Below are 21,596 nucleotides of genomic sequence, written 5' to 3'. Positions count from 1 at the left end.
TTTTGCAAAAGTAGTCACATCCCTATATACACCCAGTTCTGGAGCAGTTTTATTGTTTGAAATATTAGACTGGGCTTTTTAATAATCTTTCACAATAACGGATAATTAACTTAGATAAAGTTCTTAAATTTACAAGCACTAAATTAAAAAAAAAAACAGAATTGTTACAGTAGTATTCAAAATGTAATTCAATCTGATAGAGAAAAAAAGTAAATTTCTTTTTAATTTTATTTATTTAAATTCAGTTACTATTGATAATTTTTTATTATTAATATAATTTTTTTCTAAAAATAAATTCACACAGAAATTCTAACAAAAATAATACTTTTTCCATTTTTAAAAAACGTGGTTATTAGGAAATCCGGAAATTTTATAAAATCTGGATCATCTATTACAATTACCCAAAATGGCGGCCATTACGATTGCAAAGTTTGTGACATCCATCAAATACAGATAGGCCTATTTAACATTAAAAACGTGAGTAAATCATTCACAGTTGTAAGCAGTATTTGTTTTGTTGTAATGTTCACTAGCTGTAGTCATAAAATTTATTGAAAGGCCAGCTGATTGTTTTCTAGGTTTCTTTTTCTTGTTTGCTTGACTTCAGTTTACGTAATACACAGACGTGAGTGAAAGTGACACCACAAGCCAAGGTAGAATAGCCCAAGGCTGCTAATTAGGGCCACTTGGGTGTTGGTCAATGGGTCAGGGAGTGGTTACTCTCGTGCTAAAATTAACCTAGCATGTACAGAAATGTGGCGACGAAAATAAAACGGAGGGGTTTATAGAATACGGGAATTTAAACTCTCCTGCCGGAAGACAATAAAAGGCTTTAAAATATGGGAGGTTTTGTCTCACGCCGGGAGGTATGGCATGTATGGACACCTTGGTGACCTATTTATTTGTTTTAAAAGTAAAAGGGAGATAATTCTTACACTTTGGACTCAGACGTATCATGTTATTGGAGAGAATATTGTTGTGCTCAGTTCGTAGAAGGTGGGGTACAAGTTTGCCAGGGTCTGAATCAAACATCTCCTTGTCCCGGAGTAAGTAGAACATGCCCTGCACCTGTTGTACACGTTCTGTCATTATTTGACCCCGGGACGGATACACCAGGATGAACTTATCAAAGTCATTTATATCCTGTTTACACAGGTAATAGCATTCCTGGTCATCCATCTTAGATGACAGTTTCTCGATAGCACAGGTGGTTCTGAAAAAAATAATAAGATTTAAAAGTTAAAGCCTGAATAATGTATAGGAAAATATTTTCAAAATATTTAAACAACCTTTTAAATGCCATTCACACATTTCATCTGAAATAAATCATAATGTGAGACCAAATGAAATCATTTTGACGTGATGTCATTGAAAAGAGGTTTGACCTCTGATAATAAGTTTTAATCAGAACAAAATTGTCCTCACATTGACGGTGTACGTCAGCTGATAGGTAATAGTGACCAATTCGCTTACTGTGCAATTGTTCCTTTGCATGTATGGATATACATGGAACCAGCATTGTTCATACACGGGTAAGTGTGTTAATATTAGGCGGGGCTGCACTTGATACGGTACTTAATAAAAGGCTGTATTGGCAATAAACGTATTGCAATCATTTTGACCCCCATGGGCCCGTAGCAATTGGATTCAAAACCTTTCGCTATTGACCCAAATAACTTTTTTTTTTCATTCATGATTTAAAAAAACATTGGCTTTTATTTTTTCATGATTCATTCAAGCAAGCGCAACAATCCACCGTTAGCTGTTATGAATCAGAAGAAGTCAATACCTTGTCTGGTTTAATCGAGCTTTGCCACAATATTTTCCTTCTTCCTTCAGAGGAGGGATACGAGGACAAATCAAAGTAGTGAAAGCACTATAATTGACAATTCAAAGTAATGGCCGGATCAGATTTATTGAAGAAGTGACAACTGTTGGCAATAAACAACTCAAAGTTAACTGAAAGACTTTTTTGTCAGGCATTCCATAATAAAGTCTTGAAATAAAAAAACAAATTTACTCTAATCACAAAAATACTAACATATGCCTTCTATAGATTATATAATAATAATTGTCCTTTCTTAAAGATACAAATACAATAAACAACCAAGAATTGATGACAATTAGATGTTGACACCATACATGCTCAGTATTTTTCTAGGGGTGATTAAGGGAGGCCTTGATAACCATTTTAAGGGATTTTGGTTCATCCTAAAGAGGGAGGTTATAAGCGTTTCCGGCGTAAGTATTGGTATCTGAAGCAGTTATCTTCGTCTGTCTCGTCGACTCGCAACGTCGACATATTTTGAATAAATTAAAATATCTGCTTCTTTTTTTTTATGAATGAAAACATTCTGCCATTCATATAGATTGAATTTTACTGAAATAAAGGAATGCGTGGTTTTTTGCAAAAGTAGTCACATCCCTATATACACCCAGACCATGTTCTGGAGCAGTTCGTTTAGTAGTTTTATTGTATCTTGTATATTAGACTGGGCTTTTTAGTATTAATCTTTCACAATAACGGATAATTTACCACTTTTAGATAAAGTTCTTTAAATTTACTCAAGCACTAAATTAAAAAAAAAAAACAGGAATTGTTAAAGTAGTATTCAAAATGTAATTCAATACTGATAGAGAAAAAAAGTAAATTTCCTTTTTAATTTTATTTTATTTAAATATTCAGTTACTATTGGATAAATTTTTCATTATTAATATTAATTTTTTTCTAAAAATAAAATTTCACACAGAAATTCTTAACAAAAATAATACTTTTTTCCATTTTTAAAAACGTGGTTATTAGTGAAATCCGGAAATTTTATAAAATCTGGATCATCTATTACAATTACCCGAAAATGGCGGCCATTACGATTGCAAAGTTTTTGTGACATCCATCAAATACGATACTGCCTCTAATTTAACATTAAAAACGTGAGTAAAAATCATTCACAGTTGTAAGCAGTATTTTTGTTTTGTTGTAATGTTCAATAGCTGTAGTCCATAAAATTTATTGAAAAGGCCAGCTGATTGTTTTCTAGGTTTCTTTTTCTTGTTTTGCTTGACTTCAGTTTACCGTTAACGTACACACGCGTACGTGAGTGAAAAAGTGACACCACCCACAAGCAAGGTAGAATAGCCCAAGGCTGCTACATTAGGGCCACTTGGGTGTTGGTTCATTGGGTCAGGGAGTGTGGTTACTCTCGTGCTAAAATTAACCTAGCATGTACAGAAAATTTCGTGGCGACGAAAATAAAACGGAGGGGGGTTTTTATAGAATACGGGAATTTAAACTCTCCTGCCGGAAGACAATAAAAGGCTTTAAAATATGGGAGGTTTTGTCTCACGCCGGGAGGTATGGCATGTATGGACACCTTGGTGACCCTATTTATTTGTTTTAAAGTAAAAAGGGAGATAATTCTTACACTTTGGACTCAGACGTATCATGTTATTGTTATTGGAGAGCCTTGAATATTGTTGTGCTCAGTTTGTAGAAGGTGGGGTACAAGTTTGCCAGGGTCTGAATCAAACATCTCCTTGTCCCAGGAGTAAGTAGAACATGCCCTGCACCTGTTGTTACATGTTCTGTCATTATTTGACCCCGGGACGCGTATACACCAGGATGAACTTATCAAAGTCATTTATATACCCTGTTTACAACAGGTAATAGCATTCCTGGTCATCCATCTTAGATGACAGTTTCTCGATAGCACAGGTGGTTCTGAAAAAAATAATAAGATTTAAAAGTTAAAGCCTGAATAATGTATCGAGAAAATATTGGCATTACCCATTATATAATAATATACTATGCTGCCACTATGAGCATCAAATATCACACAGTACAATGTACTTACTTCAGATTTTCTCTCTAAATGTTAATCTTAGAAACGAAACTTCCTATAACATATCAAATCTGTCGATCAGTAATCAATACTCTTTTCATTCTGTTGTAAAGTTCCTTTGAATGAATAACCACTATATTTTGTTTCTCACTTAGCAGTGGTAGTAGTAAAAAGTATTCTGCTCTTGAACCAATCATTCACCTCTGAAGACACATTTAGGCACTTCTCTTAATCAAAGAATATAGCATCCATTGTGAAGTTTCAGGGGTGCATGCGTAATACAAATGACCAGAAAGCTTGTTGTGTGCAAATGTGTCTCTCTTTTATTGTATTCAATAATTTATTACTTACTCCATTGGTCCATGAGATTTGATACTGCTTGAGTGATCGCAGTGACAGTGGTTCCATATCACGACACAAACTGCAAGTAAAAGTCATGAGTGAGTCGATAGTATCCATCCAAGCATGACACAAATGACTGTGCTAATTCCTGACTTTCAAATTCCAGAAACCTGTCAGATGAAAATAAAAAGGGAGGTAATTCAACGAGGGCAATAATTCAACAAGGGCAATAATTCAACAAAGGGGAGGTAGTTCAGCAAAATAAGTTACTCCATAAGCAACTCTATTTTGTTTTAGATCCTATTAAAGGAGGCCAGGATCACCCTAGAAACAACACTTAGCAACTACCCGAGGGGTTTTTGTGTTCATAAGACAGAGAAATCATTAAACAATCAGGTTAGTAATTCAACAGGAGAGACACTTAAAAATGGGAAGTAAGTCAGAAAGGAACATAATTAATTTATATTTAAGTTACGATTGTATTCAGCATCAAATGTGTCTTGTATTTGCATATTACAGAGGTATCTGCCCTTGTGGGTAGGTATTGATTGTGAAATCATGTGTTTGTGAGTGTGTAATGTTATATTTTTCGGAGGAAAAAATGTGTGAATTGCAATGTGACATCATCTAAAAATAATTTACAACTAACAATCAATACCTACATACAAGGGATGTAACTCTCATGTAAAACTAGATACTGCAAAGACGGAATATATATATAAATTTACTAAAATGAAGCTGTTGGATCTGAATTCCTTAACACCCCAATCGAAGGAAGCTGTTATGTTATCAGTAAGGTCTTAACACTCGTGTCTAATGTTGGGTGATGATGTCAAATGAAACTCCATTCTTACCTCTGGTCGGCCATTGTTACGGTCCACAAAACAAGTACATTCCCAGGTGTTTGATGTATAAACTAGGCGTGGATACTGGCAGAATAAAGATCCTCAATTCTAGAGAAAGGCAGCTGAAAGAGACACAAAGATTATGAGCATGTGTATTAAAGCATAAAAATATCTGAAATGAATAGAAAGGAGCATGCATCTTAGACAGTAAGTCTAAAACAAGCATGTGTCTTAAACAGTAAGTCTAAAACTAGCATGTGTCTTAGTACAGTAAGTCTAAAACAAGTTATGTTGTCTTAGACAGTAAGTCTAAAACAAGCATGTGTCTTAAAACAGTTAGTCTAAAACTAGCAGCATTGTCTTAGACAGTACGTCAAAAACAAGCATGTGTCTTAAACAGTAAGTTAAAAACAAGCATGTGTCTTTAACAGTAAGTCTAAAAAACATGCATGTGTCTTAAACAGTAAGTCTAAAACAAGCATGTGTCTTAAACAGTAAGTCTAAAACTAGCATGTGTCTTAGTCAGTAAGTCTAATACAAGCATGTGTCTTAAACAGTAATCCTAAAACTAGCATGTGTCTATAAACAGTAATCTAAAACAAGCATGTGGTCTTAAACAGTAAAGTCTAAAACTAGCATGTGTCTTAGTCAGTAAGTCTAATACAAGCAACTGTGTCTTTAAACAGTAAGTCTAAAAACAAGCATGTTGTCTTAAACAGTAAGTTTTAACAACAAGCATGTGTCTTTAACAGTAAGTCTAAAACAAGCATGTGTCTTAAAATCAGTAAGTCTAAAACAAGCATGTGTCTTAAACAGTAAGTTCTAAAACTAGCATGTGTCTTAGTCAGTAAGTCTAATACAAGCATGAAAAAAAATGTCTTAAAACAGTAATCTAAAACTAGCATGTGTCTTAAAACAGTAATCTAAAAACAAAGCATGTGTCTTAAACAGTAAGTCTAAAACTAGCATGTGTCCTTAGTCAGTCAGTCTAAAAAACAAGCATGTGGCTTTGCTTAAACAGTAAGTCTAATACGAGCATGTGGGTCTTAGACAGTAAGTCTAAATACGAGCATGTGTCATTAGGGACAGTAAGTCTAAAACAAGCATGTGTCTCTAGTGAGTAAGTCTAAAACAAGCAATGTGTCTTAGAAAGTAAGTCTAAAAAAACAAGCATGTGTCTTAGAACAGTAAGTCTTAAAACAAGCATGTGTCTTAGACAGTAAGTCTAATTACGAGCATGTGTCTCAGGCCAGTATCGTCTGAAACAAGCATGTGTCTTTAACAAGTAAGTCTAAAACAAACATGTGTCTTAAAACAGTAAGTCTAAAACTAGCATGTGTCTTAGTCAGAAAGTCTGAAACAAGCATGTGTCTTTAACAGTAATGTCTAAAACAAGCATGTGTCTTAAAACAGTAAGTCTAAAACTAGCATGTGTCTTAGACAGTAAGTCTAAAACAAGCATGTGTCTTAGACAGTACGTCAAAAACAAGCATGTGTCTTAAACAGTAAGTCTAAAACAAGCTTGTGTCTTTAACAGTAAGTCTAAAAACAACAAGCATGTGTCTTAAACAGTAATTCTAAAACTAGCATGTGTCTTAGACAGTAAGTCTAAAACAAACATGTGTCTTTAACAGTCAAAAGTCTAAAACAAGCATGTGTGTCTTAAACATAGTAAGTCTAAAACTAGCATGTGTCTTAGACAGTAAGTCTAAAACAAGCATGTGTCTTAAACAGTAAGTCTAAAACAAGCATGTGTCTTAGACCAGTAAGTCTAAAACAAGCATGTGTCTTAAACAATAAAGTCTAAAACAAAGCATGTGTCTTAAACACTGTAAGTCTAAAACAACAAGCATGTGTCTTCTTTCTAACTAAGTAAGTCTAAAACTCAAAGCATGTGTCTTAAACAGTAAGTCTAAAACAAGCATGTGTCTTAAACAGTAATTCTAAAACAAGCATGTCGTGTCATAGTCTGTAAGTCTAAAACAAATGCATGTGTCTTTAACCTGTAATCTAAAACAAGCATGTGGCTTAAACAGTAAGTCTTAAACAAGCATGTGTTCTAAAACAATAAGTCTAAAACAAGCATATGTCTTAAACAGTAATTCTAAAACAAGCATGTGTCATAGTCAGTTAAGTCATGAAACAAGCATGTGTCTTAAAACAGTAATCTAAACAAGCATGTGGCTTAAATACTGTTAGTCTAAAACAAGCATGTGTCTTAAACAGTAAGTCTAAAACACTAGCATGTGTCTTAAACTGTAATCTATAAAACAAGCATGTGTCTTAGTCAGTAAGTCTAAAACAAGCATGTGTCTTAAACAGTAATCTAAAACAAGCATGTGTCTTAGTCAGTAAGTCTAAAACAAGCATGTGTCTTTAACAGTTATCTAAAACAAGCATGTGTCTTAAACAGTAATCTAAAACAAGCATGTGTCTTAGACAGTAAGTCTTAAACTAGCATGTGTCTTAGACAGTACGTCAAAAACAAGCATGTGTCTTAAACAGTAAGTCTAAAACAAGCATGTGTCTTTAACAGTAAGTCTAAAACAAGCATGTGTCTGAAACAGTAAGTCTAAAACAAGCATGTGTCTTAAACAGTAATTCTAAAACAAGCATGTGTCATAGTCAGTAAGTCTGAAACAAGGCATGTGTCTTAAAAACAGTAATCTAAAACAAGCATGTGTCTTAAACAGTAAGTCTAAAACTAGCATGTGTCTTAGACAGTACGTCAAAAACAAGCATGTGTCTTAAACAGTAAGTCTAAAACAAGCATGTGTCTTTAACAGTAAGTCTAAAACAAGCATGTGTCTTAAACAGTTAGTCTAAAACTAGCATGTGTCTTAAACAGTAATCTAAAACAAGCATGTGTCTTAAACTGTAAGTCTAAAACTAGCATGTGTCTTAGACAGTAAGTCTAAAACAAGCATGTGTCTTAAACAGTAAGTCTAAAACAAGCATGTGTCTTAGACAGTAAGTCTAAAACAAGTATGTGTCTTTAACAGTAATCTAAAACAAGAATGTGTCTCAAACAGTAATCTAAAACTAGCATGTGTCTTAGACAGTACGTCAAAAACAAGCATGTGTCTTAAACAGTAAGTCTAAAACAAGCATGTGTCTTTAACAGTAAGTCTAAAACAAGCATGTGTCTTAAACAGTAAGTCTAAAACAAGCATGTGTCTTAAACAGTAAGTCTAAAACAAGCATGTGTCTTAAACAGTAAAAACAGTAATCTAAAACAAGCATGTGGCTTAAACAGTAAGTCTAAAACAAGTATATGTCTTAAACAGTAAGTCTAAAACAAGCATGTGGCTTAAACAGTAAGTCTAAAACAAGCATGTGTCTTAAACAGTAATCTAAAACAAGCATGTGTCTTAGACAGTAAGTCTAAAACAAGTATGTGTCTTAGACAGTAAGTCTAAAACAAGTATGTGTCTTAGACAGTAAGTCTAATACGAGCATGTGTCTTAGAAAGTACGTCTGAAACAAGCATGTGTCTTTAACAGTAAGTCTAAAACAAGCATGTGTCTTAAACAGTAAGTCTAAAACTAGCATGTGTCTTAGTCAGTAAGTCTGAAACAAGCATGTGTCTTAAACAGTAAGTCTAAAACAAGCATGTGTCTTAAACAGTAAGTCTAAAACTAGCATGTGTCTTAGACAGTAAGTCTAAAACAAGCATGTGTCTTAGATAGTACGTCAAAAACAAGCATGTGTCTTAAACAGTAAGTCTAAAACAAGCATGTGTCTTTAACAGTAAGTCTAAAACAAGCATGTGTCTTAAACAGTAAGTCTAAAACTAGCATGTGTCTTAGACAGTAAGTCTAAAACTAGCATGTGTCTTAAACAGTAAGTCTAAAACTAGCATGTGTCTTAAACAGTAAGTCTAAAACTAGCATGTGTCTTAGACAGTAAGTCTAAAACAAGCATGTGTCTTAAACAGTAAGTCTAAAACAAGCATGTGTCTTAGACAGTAAGTCTAAAACAAGCATGTGTCTTAAACAATAAGTCTAAAACTAGCATGTGTCTTAGACAGTAAGTCTAAAACAAGCATGTGTCTTTAACAGTAAGTCTAAAACAAGCATGTGTCTTAAACAATAAGTCTAAAACTAGCATGTGTCTTAGACAGTAAGTCTAAAACAAGCATGTGTCTTAAACAATAAGTCTTAAAACAAGCATGTGTCTTAAACAGTAAGTCTAAAACAAGCATGTGTCTTAAACAGTAAGTCTAAAACAAGCAGGTGTCTTAAAGATGCTCTACCGCCGACAGAGCATAAATGATATTCATCATTTGAACAATAATTGGTGTTTTAAATCGTGTATATATATGCCTAATTATCACAAAAAAAAAATAATATAAAATAATTTGTTTTACCTTTGATGCATGCGCAATCAGTATAGAATATAGTGCCATTGAATTTTTTCGGGATGCAATTAATTATTTTTCATATTTTTCACTTGAAGTAAAATTAGAAGCTTAAACTTTTCAATGGTGGTAATGGTGTGAAGTAAGTAACTTTTGTAAGTGAAGAAAAATACTAAATCATCTGCTCTTGTTTTTGATAATGAAAAAATACCATTCGTCAGCGGTGGAGCATCTTTAAACAATTGGAAACAAATTGCTTTGTGTCTTTAATCAACTTGTGTAAGCATTAAGACCGAAATCAACACATATAATTGCTAACTTTAAACACATGTTTCAAAAAGAGTTCAAGAGGACCTATATCGCTCAGCTGGTTTGTAATGCCAAGTAATTTTCTGAATACAGTTCCATTATTTCTTTTCTGAAAGAATTTTAAGATTTACCTCTAATTTCCCTATTGGGCCCCACTTTTCTGCTCCAGGGGGTCAGAGCCAAAATATATACAAGTTCTGTTTCCCTTCCCACAAGGATGTTTCTAAATTTTGGTGACAATCCATATAGAACTCTATGACTAGTAGTGATTTAAAGGAAATGTTGAGGGACTGACACACATGTACAACAGATGCCGTGCTAGGACATAAGCTCAACGGCCCTTTGGGCCATGTGAGCTAATATTGTTAGTGGAATCATTAAAAAATTTAAGTACGAAAATGAAGAAAACATAGCAAATTTTGTCTCTTCTCGTATTTTTCACATTAAAAAAAAAATATTTTCATGCAGTAATCAGTGACCCAATCAATGTATCTTAAAGCTTTCATGTATCAATGTCGTATCTATGTATAGTTTATTTGTAAAAATAAAGGGTTTTCCCTGACAAAGGTTTTCTGCTTTCTAATGTAAAATGATTGCTTTAGACTCCTGAAATAGAATGATGGGAGTTCCATGGACGCAGTGTGAAAAGTATCAAAAATAAAAAGTTACGTTCAAATCAAATGAACGAAATGATATTATTAGCAATGGAAAATCATTGTACAGTATAGATGGTATGATATATAGGCGTACATTTATACAATTTTCACTACAAGCAGAAACTTCAATCTTGTTTTTAGCCAGGTATACATAACTTTGTCATTTCTCAATATTTTGCAGATAAAGTTTTCACATTAAAAGCATTGTCCTGCGAAATTAAAGGAAATCATCCCTGCTAAAAATATAATCTGCTATACCTCATAATACTGGAGATTATTTAATATATATTATATTTACCAAATTTGTTTTGCGTGCAACATGTATTCACTTTTGCCAATTTCTAGATTCAAGTAAATTCGCGTAAGTTTATCTTCGCAAATTAACATTTACATCATAGGAATTTCTGGACATTTTTCAAATCCATGAATTTTAATCTCCACCAACTTGTTTTGAAATAGAAATCGAGAAATTTAGTAGCCGCGAAAGTAAGTTGGTTTACAACAAGTAAAGCTACACAATTTGTATGGTACTCTCAAAAGCTTAAAGTTCAGAAAACAAATGTAATACTCATGTAAATAAAATTTAAATAATTTACATAATTATAGTAAATAACTGTTTACTTACCCCATCTATAAAGACACCCGAGGGATTGTGATGAATATCGATGAGAATTTTTTTCGGTATGCGGATATTATTACTTTGTGCCATATCAAAGGTGTTTGCATCGTACTGTTCTACGCTATAATCCAGGATCTCCTTGAGTATGTCCCGAATGTACACTCGCATCAACTCCTCGATATCCGTACTGTTCTCCGGGTGACTCAGGTCAAATTTCTTTACGTGATCTTTCATGTCTTTTTTTAGTCTCCATTTTTTCAAAAAAGCCACACATTCACTTGGCGGTAGAAAATCTTTAAGTTTGCGCGTATCCACAGGTTTTTTCTGGACACGGCTGTCGATCAGTAGATTTAGCACCGCAAGTCCTCGACATTTTGGGGAGGTGAGTTGGTTCCGTGAGCCGTAAATGTTTTTAATTCTCTCACTAAGTAGATCTTCTCGTAACTGGTGATATAGATACCTTGTCACATCCTCTCCAAAAATGTTCAGTTTTGGCAGCCGATCTTTTGCAGGCACAAACCTCATACGAACATATAACTTCAAATTGGCATCATTCTTTATTTGACCTTGAAGTTCTTTGATCAAGCACCTTGGACTTTTCCATATGAAGCGATCGTTTTTCTTTGTGTCCAACACAGCCAAACCAAACAGGTGAATGGCCGCCGGTCCAATTGTAGGGTAGTGAATGCCAAGTAATTTTCTGATAATATCTTCCCCAGATTTGGTCATGTCTCCAAGTGAAAGACTTTCTGTATATCCACCGTGGAGATGGACAGTGGCAAGACTTGCCTTACCTGATACCATCGGGACTTCACACGAGGAATTGTTTGACTGTAAACACTTCATCTGTCCACTGCTGTCGCCGTTGAAGGTTGTGCCACTAGTACTCCCCAATAATAATGTATGGCCAGATCCTGACATCTTACAGTTATATTATTGATTTCAAAAGCAGGTGAAAACAGCTGATGTCATTTTCTAAAAATTGCTGTAACTACATCCTTGCTTCATTTCATGTCATATCTTTTGATAGCCTCCATGAAACGTTTTGCAATCTAAAATTGAAAAAAAAGATTGTATTCAATCAAATATTTCATTAATACCTGCTCAAACTCATTCACCCCTGAAGACATATTTAGACTCTTCTGAATCAAAGACAAGACCAGTCAATTATTGAATTTCAGGGGTGAGTTAATAAGTGATAAGTACCTAAATGTGGAAGGATCGCCTACTTTCCTGGGGTCACAAATCACATAGTCAAACCTGTCTATACAGACCATCCAAGGGACAGTCAAACCTGTCTACACAGACCATCCAAGGGACAGTCAAACCTGTCTATAAAAACCACTCAAGTGACAGTCAAAACTGTCTATAAAGACCACCCAAGGGACAGTCAAACCTGTCTGTAATGACCACCCATGGAACAGTCAAACCTGTCTATACAGACCACTCAATGGCCAGTCAAACCTGTCTATACAGACCATCTAAGGGACAGTCAAACCTGTCTATAAAGACCACCCAAGTGACAGTCAAACCTGTTTATATAGACCACCCAAAGGACAGTCAAACCTGTCTATAATGGCCACCCAAGGGACAGTCAACCCTGTTTATATAGACCACCCAAAGGACAGTCAAACCTGTCCATAAAAACCACTCAAGGGAAGTCAAACCTGTCTATTAAGACCACTCAAGGGACAGTCAAACCTGTCTGTATTGACCACCCAAGGGACAGTCAAACCTGTCTATAACGACCACCCAAGGGACAGTCAAACCTGTCTATACAGTCCACCCAAGGAACCAAGACGAAATGGCCATTATAGCCCATGGGTTTACATACACTGTGATACACATGTCAACTTGTGTGGAAATGACCATTTGGGAGCCTCCTTAAACAAGTGCTCTTAATACACAGATGTTCTCTATAAAACAGGTTTTATTGTATTTCAACAAAATATAACTTGTGTAATGTTTAAAAAGTTCCTATGTGTTTATGGTGGTGTATGTATTATTTTAGTAAAGACAATTAATAAAGTTCTAACTAATATCCTTCATAATAAAATCATAGCTGGATTTCCACCCCCCTCCCTCCCAACCCCCTATTCCAACCTCTAAAACTAAATCAATGATAATGTGGAGGTAGATCAATTTTAGAAGAAGGCCTACTGTAGATATTTAATCAGGATTTTTATAACCAAAAATTCTGATGACATTGTGAAACATGGCTGAATGGGCAATTTCACATTTAATCAGCCCTGGGGACTTTGTTGAACTCAAGTTTTAAAAATTTGATAGTGATCGCTGAACTATTAATTAGTCCAGTAAAGATAGTGTGTTACCCCAAAATAATTGCAACTGATTTTTTCTTTGTTTTTCATATAGATCTGACTTTATTTCATTATTACAAGAAAAAAGTGCCACAAATAAAAAAGTCACCAAAAAACCTGAAAATAGGGATAGTTGCTTAATTGGCCAACTTGGAAGCCAAATATAAATTTAAATAGCTATCATGAGATATTATAAAATTACTGTATGGCAAGAACATTATAATGACAGCACAGACTGCCAAAAACATTAGTTAAAATCAACACAGGGAAAAAGTATGAAAACATAAAAATTGCATAAGTATGTCCTTGTAACAGACAAATATGCTTTTTAATTGAATTGTTAAGGTAAGAAAATGTAATTATCAACAATACCATTGATACTCATTTTGGTGGAATCTTTTTAAATAAAACTTGTTGATTAATGGCATTAAAAATAAAACATTTTACTTTCACTGGCTGAGATAATGTGATTGCTCAATGTTGGTCTGATGATCTTTCTCAATACCTATTTTGTGACTAAAATCCTTTGGCAGATATTACCACCAAAACATAGCGTTCTTTATAAAGTGAAATTAAAGTTTCTTTTGATCAACATATTTGAATAAGTAACGTTTTCATTTTCCATAATGGAACAGGATGGGGGTTACATAATTTTCAATATGATAAAAAAATGAAAGTTCAATTTCAATTTTTTAGTTGAAAATTATCATAGTTTTAATGGATTTACTGGCCAAATTTTATGAAAATCGAATAAAGCCTGTTTGAAAATTTAAAATTTTGTGTTGCAGATTTATGACATATTTTGATATTTAGCCAAATTTATGTGATAGGGATATTTTACTTCTTAATATGTGCATATTTATACCGTTTTTACAACTAATTATCAAAATAACAAATACAAAATAAACAAGAAAGGATAAAAAAATTTTGGAAGCATTTGCTTTTCTATTTTCCGAAATATTAGCTACCATATTTGGTGTTTTGTCAAAATCTACACTTTATAAAAACACTTCAATTTGCAAGATCAGTAAACTTGGCAGGTTGATATCTATTTTTTTCCAGGCTTATGTATTATCAGTCATGCATTAATATTAAAGAAAAAGTAAGACATAAAACATAAACTGATATTGTTCAGTGTAAAATTTTATAAATGTTTGCATCTAAAAAGAGCAACAAGGGCTGTTGGAGAACAGCAAAGCTCGCCTATTCAGAAGAAGTTGAAGCTTAAACAATTGACGAAACAGAAACTTGCTCAGAAACTTTAACGTGAAATGGGACGCCAACGCTGACGCCGATGCCGACACCGGGGTGACAACATTAGCTCCCCCTATTCTTCGAATAGGCGAGCTAAAAATGGTAATGCTGGCTTGATTCAAAAAGTTTGGGGCTGTTTTCATCCTTCATTCTATCACTTCAACTTATTTGTACTGAACTAAAGTTTGTCTTACTATATACCAAATTTCACATTTCAAGTATTGCAAAAATAGCTGATATTGTACTGGTCAAAAGCGTGACTTCTTTATATTTTCTCATTTTTTGGGTGTTGAAAAAACAACTTTCTGAACATATGATATTTGGGGACTTTTTTCATGGGAAAATACTAAGATTCTACAACCCCCCAAAAAAAACAGAAAACAAATTCTGTTGCAATTATTTGGAGGTTAGGCCTCTATTTTTCGTATTTTTACTGGACTTAATTACGCCCCATCAGCCATCTGTATACATTCATTTCAATACATTTCATTGCAAAAAGCAATAGATTTGGCATCAGGCAAAGTCTATTTAAGTCTAGCTACTGTTGTAGCGGAAAAGATATCACAACAAGTCAGTCAGAAGGTGATATCTTTTCCACTACAACAGTAGCTAATTTAAGTCATACTCCAAACAATACTACATTGGTATCATTTGTCTAGGTTATTTTTTTTAATTTTCAATCCAGAAAACATGAAAATAACAAGACTTGCTGACTTTTGACTAAATTTTTGCAGGCTTCCATCTATAATAGGAGAGGAGCAAATGTAGAGGCCAGACTGGGATCTGAACCCGGGACCTCCGATCTGAGCCTCCAGTATATCCCTTATCATAGCTATAGACATACATATGTGTGTATCCTTGACGCTGTTATCAGTGTGCATGTTCACAAAAACTGTACAGATTTTGTTATCAACTAACTGTTATCAGAGGCCCTATAATGTATCCTGGATCAGAGGAGCTTGACGATCTCTCTATAATGTATAGCATGTATATAATAAATACAACATAAATATTTCATAAGTGTTTCTACACATACAGCTGTATGTATATATTTGTGCTATATATTATTCATAGACCGTCAAGCTCCTGTGGCTGGACTCTAAAATATCTGAATATGTTTATTTTTTCTTCGGTCAAGCATCTTCTAAAAAACTTCAATCCATACACAAAAACAAAATGTAGATTTGTATATACACATGCACATGTAAATTGTATTCTTCATTCTTATAATCTGCGTTGTGTATGCACACAGATTTTACTTAGGAATTAACATCTGCACTAGATGACTTACCTGTATACAACCGCAAGTGAGATAATATAACCTTCAGTGTATAGAACAGTCAATACACAGTTTGTACAGTGTATCCTCAAATTATTTAGTGTTGTTTACGTTAAGATATATAACAGTTGTTCATGTAAAAGAAACTTACTGGTTTAGTTCACACAGAGACGAATGTTCGTCCCCAATGATGTTCAGACAAAATCACCATATTGTCGGTATAATATTGTTTCTCAGAAATGCAAATCTGTTTCGTTTACTCGAAAAACTAAAAATAACTTCCTGGTTTCCAAAATCTACTTTCGGTTTTCTTGTGGTCAGAATCACCTCTGCGTTTGCAAGGAACGAACTCACCAACCAAAGCACTCTAAAGATCTAGATCTTGCAGGTGCAAATACATATACAATATGTATCTAGGTTTGGTCCCAGCCAAGGATTTGATCCCAGTTTTGACGATAAACGATATTTTTGAGTTTGAAATAATTGTGCAAAATACAGTCGTGTGACAGAACGAAAAAGTTTTCCTTTCTAATGAAATGTTGTTTTCTCAAAAAGAAGGTAACGGATAAAGAAAAAACAACAGTGACAAATACATTTGTCCCATGACTGTAGTTGATACGTATATATATACTATGCTAATCTTTTCAGTGTCCATATAAGGGATTAAACAGTTTTGTTTCTGAGGAACCTATCTGAAATCAGTCAATGCAATGTTCAGTGTCGTAAAGTTTGTAAATAGATAACGACACACTATTAACAAGGGATTGTACAGTTTTGTTTCTTAGAAACATAAGTTGAAAATTATCTGTCTGCCTTCAGCTGACTGTACTGTAATCAGCCGATGATCAGCCTCGATAACGAGACACACTCTGATATACAGCTGCAGTACATAGACTTCACGTGTATAATATTAGTACATATTTTACATCAATTGTCAGAATGATTATGTCGTTATTGATTTTATTTGAATTGTATATTGTAGTTATACTGTATAGACTAGTCAGATAAAACTGCCTTTATTATTAGTATTTTTAAAAAAAAATTATTTGCCTTATAGACATAGTCTATATGTAAAAAGAAAAAAAAAACACCTAATGATATAGACAGGTTTAGCGGACTATGTATAGACTTGTGTGTCTGGGTTTTTTTTATTATTATTTTTTTCCCTTATAGACATAGTCTATATGTAAAAAGAAAAAAAAAACACCAAACCACCTAATGATATAGACAGGTTTAGCAGACTATGTATAGACTTGTGTGTCCGTTCGTACATGTATAATGTTGTGTATAATTAATGTAGTTCCTTATTCTATCATTTATTCCTTTCCGTCTTACTTATCATTCAATTATCCAACATGTATTGTTGGCGCATTTTGAAAATGTATTTAACCTTTTAAATCCATACTGAATATATGACCTGCCCTGCAGGTAGGGCGTTAGAATTGTACCTGCTGCCCCTATTGCATGATCGTAAAAGGCGACTAAATTTAGGATCTTATCTTTTCTTTTCTTCCTAACTAACTTTATCTTTCCTAATGCCTCCCTTGGCGTTCGCCTCTGTGAGGAAGGCTCTGGGTTCTGTCCCCTGGCCGAGACACACCAAAGTCTATAAAAGTGGTAATTTCTGCTCCTGCTTAGCGCTCAGCACACAGGGAGTGGGACGACTGGTTCGCCCGTTGTCAGTATAATGTGACCGGGTGGAGTGTGTTGCTTGGTGTCTTCGGCGGCATGCTTCAGTGATATAGCACTATAAAAAGGGCAACAGTTCCACTATACAAGAAGACACAACATAAATATACCGCAGTCTCCCAAAACACGCACCTCGCACAACATACACGCAACACACCGCATGCATGGGAGGCCGTCCTTACATGACCATAGCTGTTAATAGGACGTTAATTAATCAAACAAACAAACAAACAAAGTATATATGACCATTACTTGTTCAATTTACTGATTACTTATTCGACTCCCAGGTTATATTTATTCGACTCCTTGATTACTTATTCGACTCCCAGGTTATATTTATTCGACTCCTTGATTACTTATTCGACTCCCAGGTTATATTTATTCGACTCCTTGATTACTTATTCGACTCCCAGGTTATATTTATTCGATTCCTTGATTACTTATTCGACTCCCAGGTTATATTTATTCGATTCCTTGATTACTTATTCGACTCCCAGGTTATATTTATTCGTCTCCTTGATTACTTATTCGACTCCCAGGTTATATTTATTCGATTCCTTGATTACTTATTCGACTCCCAGGTTATATTTATTCGACTCCTTGATTACTTATTCGACTCCCAGGTTATATTTATTCGTCTCCTTGATTACTTATTCGACTCCCAGGTTATATTTATTCGTCTCCTTGATTACTTATTCGACTCCCAGGTTATATTTATTCGTCTCCTTGATTACTTATTCGACTCCCAGGTTATATTTATTCGTCTCCTTGATTACTTATTCGACTCCCAGGTTATATTTATTCGATTCCTTGATTACTTATTCGACTCCCAGGTTATATTTATTCGATTCCTTGATTACTTATTCGACTCCCAGGTTATATTTATTCGATTCCTTGATTACTTATTCGACTCCCAGGTTATATTTATTCGTATTCGACTCCCAGGTTATATTTATTCGATTCCTTGATTACTTATTCGACTCCCAGGTTATATTTATTCGATTCCTTGATTACTTATTCGACTCCCAGGTTATATTTATTCGATTCCTTGATTACTTATTCGACTCCCAGGTTATACTTATTCGACTCCCAGGTTATATCTATTCGACTCCTTGATTACTTATTCGACTCCCAGGTTATACTTATTCGACTCCCAGGTTATACTTATTCGATTCCTTGATTACTTATTCGACTCCTTGATTACTTTATCGACTCACAGATTACTTATTTGACTCATTGAATAAAAGAATAGAAAAAAACCATAAAGATATATTATTGTCACATATTTTCGTCATTATGTAAATTCTTAGTTTACATGTAATACATTGTACATTGTAGTTATAATCAGAGGAATGGGCGTAGTTACATTTTGTAAAACGCAGCTACATATCATCCCGAGCCCTAGTATTTACTTCCTATAGAGATTAACAAATAACCACAGAAACAACAGCTACCACTAGGCGACAAACAGAATCCAAAACGGACATTCACCATTCACCCTCACAACAAATTTCTTAGACTAAGTATCCCTTATATAATCACGTGGATATATAATCACATATTTTATGTGGATTTGCTCTTTAGTTTTCGTGGTCATTTGTGGTCATGTGGTCATGATTCTACAGGAAGTTTAAAGTCCAGGCCTGAGACGTTTTGTCAAAAATGTTGTCGCATTTTACAAACGGGATCAACGCCATTTCCTACGGCAGCATGCACGACGCACTATGGCATTGCAAGCGATAAGCGACAATACAATGCGTCGTGCAAAGAGCGATATAATCAAAATTAGACTTGTAATTCCGCTCCACTACGAAGTTCTACACAAGGTACACTCCAATACCGTAGAGCATCGTAATGGAGCGGAAATAAAAGTCTAATTTTAATTAGATTGTGCAAAGATCGAAAATGCACCGTACGCGTGCGTATAAGATAGTGCGAGAACGTGTTCAATGAAGAGCGACAATACGTCATGCGACAATGCACCGTGTGACAGTTCGCAAAGTAAAGTGCGACAGTGTGTCATTCGACAAACACTCGACAAACACACTGTCGCTCTTCGCATTACGGCGTCGCCTATGTGACATGGCCGAAATCAGCCACCGATTTCCCCTTAAAATGAGAAGATAAAAGAATAAATAAACAACCAGCAATTTGTACCATTTGACGAACATGTGGTTGAACTTGTTACGGAAGGACCTAAATGTTGTGGTTTAACATGCTAAGGAAGGACCTAAATGTTGTGGTTTAACATGCTAAGGAAGGACCTAAATGTTGTGGTTTAACATGCTAAGGAGCGAAATAACGAAATAAAAAAATAAGATTTGATGAAAGAAAAGAAGACAGAAAGAAAAGAAAGAATACTAAAAATACTGGCCTTATATTTTATATATTAAAATGTTGTGCACTTAAGATTGGAGGAAGAGAAAAGGTGAAAGAAAAGGAAGGGAGAACATATCATCGATATTCAAGGGGTTTCTATTCACTGTCGCTCTATCCACGTGGAATATTAATGACGAGATCAACAAAGAATGAAGAAAGGGAAACGTTAACGAAAAGAGAAGAAAGAAGAGAAGTGGAACATTGAACGATAAACAATTACTGATTTAACATGCTCTTTTGTATAGACATGTACACGTAGATGTATTCTGTGGTTTAACATTCAAAGACAGAGATAAGAAGGGATGATTAAAAAAAGAAAACAAAATAAAGAAAAAGAAATAAATGAACACTGACCTAACATGCTGTATAGACCTCCATTGTAGTGTGAGATGTGCTGTTTTATTTACAGGCGAAGTTGAAACAAAGACGGTTATGGAGATCCGCGTCACAATTCGTGAAAAGGAAACTGTATTAATGATCCGTTTCCTGTGATGTTTTGTTGTAGATAATTATCAACATATTGTATTGTTTCCTGTGAAAACAATGGAACCAGATGTGTGGTATGGTACTTCGAAGATCTCTTGATAAGGGGTTACTAGTTTACGTGTACATGTATACACAGGGACTTGTAACGTAGGTTGTGAGAAAGTCTTTTGTGTATACATGTGTACTATATACTATATAGTATATAGGCCTAGTACACATGTATACACATCAGACTTTCTCATAACCTACGTTACAAGTCCCTGTGCATGTTATTACACTGTCGGTAGCCGTCAATCTGTGTATACATGAACAGTTAACTTAATTTTCCCAATACAATGCATTACGAAAGTAAGGGATAAAAATCTAAAGTTAGAAAATCTTCCTTAAGATTTATAATGCTTTCCAATGGTGAATTTTAAGTTAATGGACTCCTTGAATTTAAGGAACGTTAGTGAAACTGGACCCTAGTACTTTGAAATATATTCATGTGTTTCATGAAATAACAAAATTAATTGACGTTCTCATAGCAATACTATTTAAGGATAAACTTGAATGTATTTTTATATTATGGAGATATTAAACAAAATTAAACAGCTCTCAACAAGGGGACATAACCCAGAGCCAGACAACTATAGATGTCAGTACCTTTGACGCGGAAATTGAGAATCATAACAAAATTATCAAATTCGTTTTACAATGTACATTTACATTTTTGAAATTAAAAAGTTGTTTCGGTTCAAGTTTTTAAATTGTCGATATCGTTTAAAAAAGATCCACACATTCACAAATAAGTTGTTTTGAACAGAAAGCATTGCCTATTTTTGGTAAATGAAAAAAGGGCAGTTGAGAGAAGGAGATAGAGGAAGAAGTGCAGGGAAGAGAAGAAAATGGCGGAGGAGATTTGAGAAGAAAGAGATATAAGGACAGGATTTGGGAGGAGGAGGAGGACAGAATGCACTTTTAATTTTCATAGTTAATTTATATACTTAACTGTTAAATCCAAACGTAAATCTCTTAGAGCGTGCGTTTATTTACATGTAGCTGATATTGACATATCAAGCAATTAAAGTCTACATGTACTCACAGTAAAAAAAAAATTCGAAAAATTCGAAAAATTAATGTGACAAATGTACTGCTTTATTACCAATACATGATCCTTACACGGTGTCCTTCTTTTGTTACTGGAAAGAAGTGTCGGTGATATAAAATGCATTATAT

At 34.3% G+C, this 21,596-nt stretch overlaps 1 protein-coding gene across 1 annotated transcript in view; it reads right to left on the bottom strand.

Moving 5' to 3' along the window:
• LOC138309542 (tyrosine-protein kinase hopscotch-like) overlaps positions 1–16,115 on the bottom strand; it is a 35,365-nt gene extending 19,250 nt beyond the window's left edge. Inside the window, 8 exon segments of the mRNA XM_069250771.1 lie at positions 936–1,213; positions 4,191–4,213; positions 4,215–4,262; positions 4,264–4,351; positions 5,025–5,098; positions 5,101–5,148; positions 10,977–12,022; positions 15,976–16,115. Of these exon segments, the coding sequence (XP_069106872.1) occupies positions 936–1,213; positions 4,191–4,213; positions 4,215–4,262; positions 4,264–4,351; positions 5,025–5,098; positions 5,101–5,148; positions 10,977–11,891 (1,474 nt within the window). The 5' untranslated portion in view covers positions 11,892–12,022; positions 15,976–16,115.
• Positions 16,116–21,596: the final 5,481 nt, after the last annotated feature.

The sequence above is a fragment of the Argopecten irradians genome, chromosome 15, assembly GCF_041381155.1.
Source record: "Argopecten irradians isolate NY chromosome 15, Ai_NY, whole genome shotgun sequence".
Classification (NCBI taxonomy): domain Eukaryota; kingdom Metazoa; phylum Mollusca; class Bivalvia; order Pectinida; family Pectinidae; genus Argopecten; species Argopecten irradians.
Note: the sequence above shows the minus strand (reverse complement) of the source record. Positions and strands in the feature narration are given on the sequence as shown.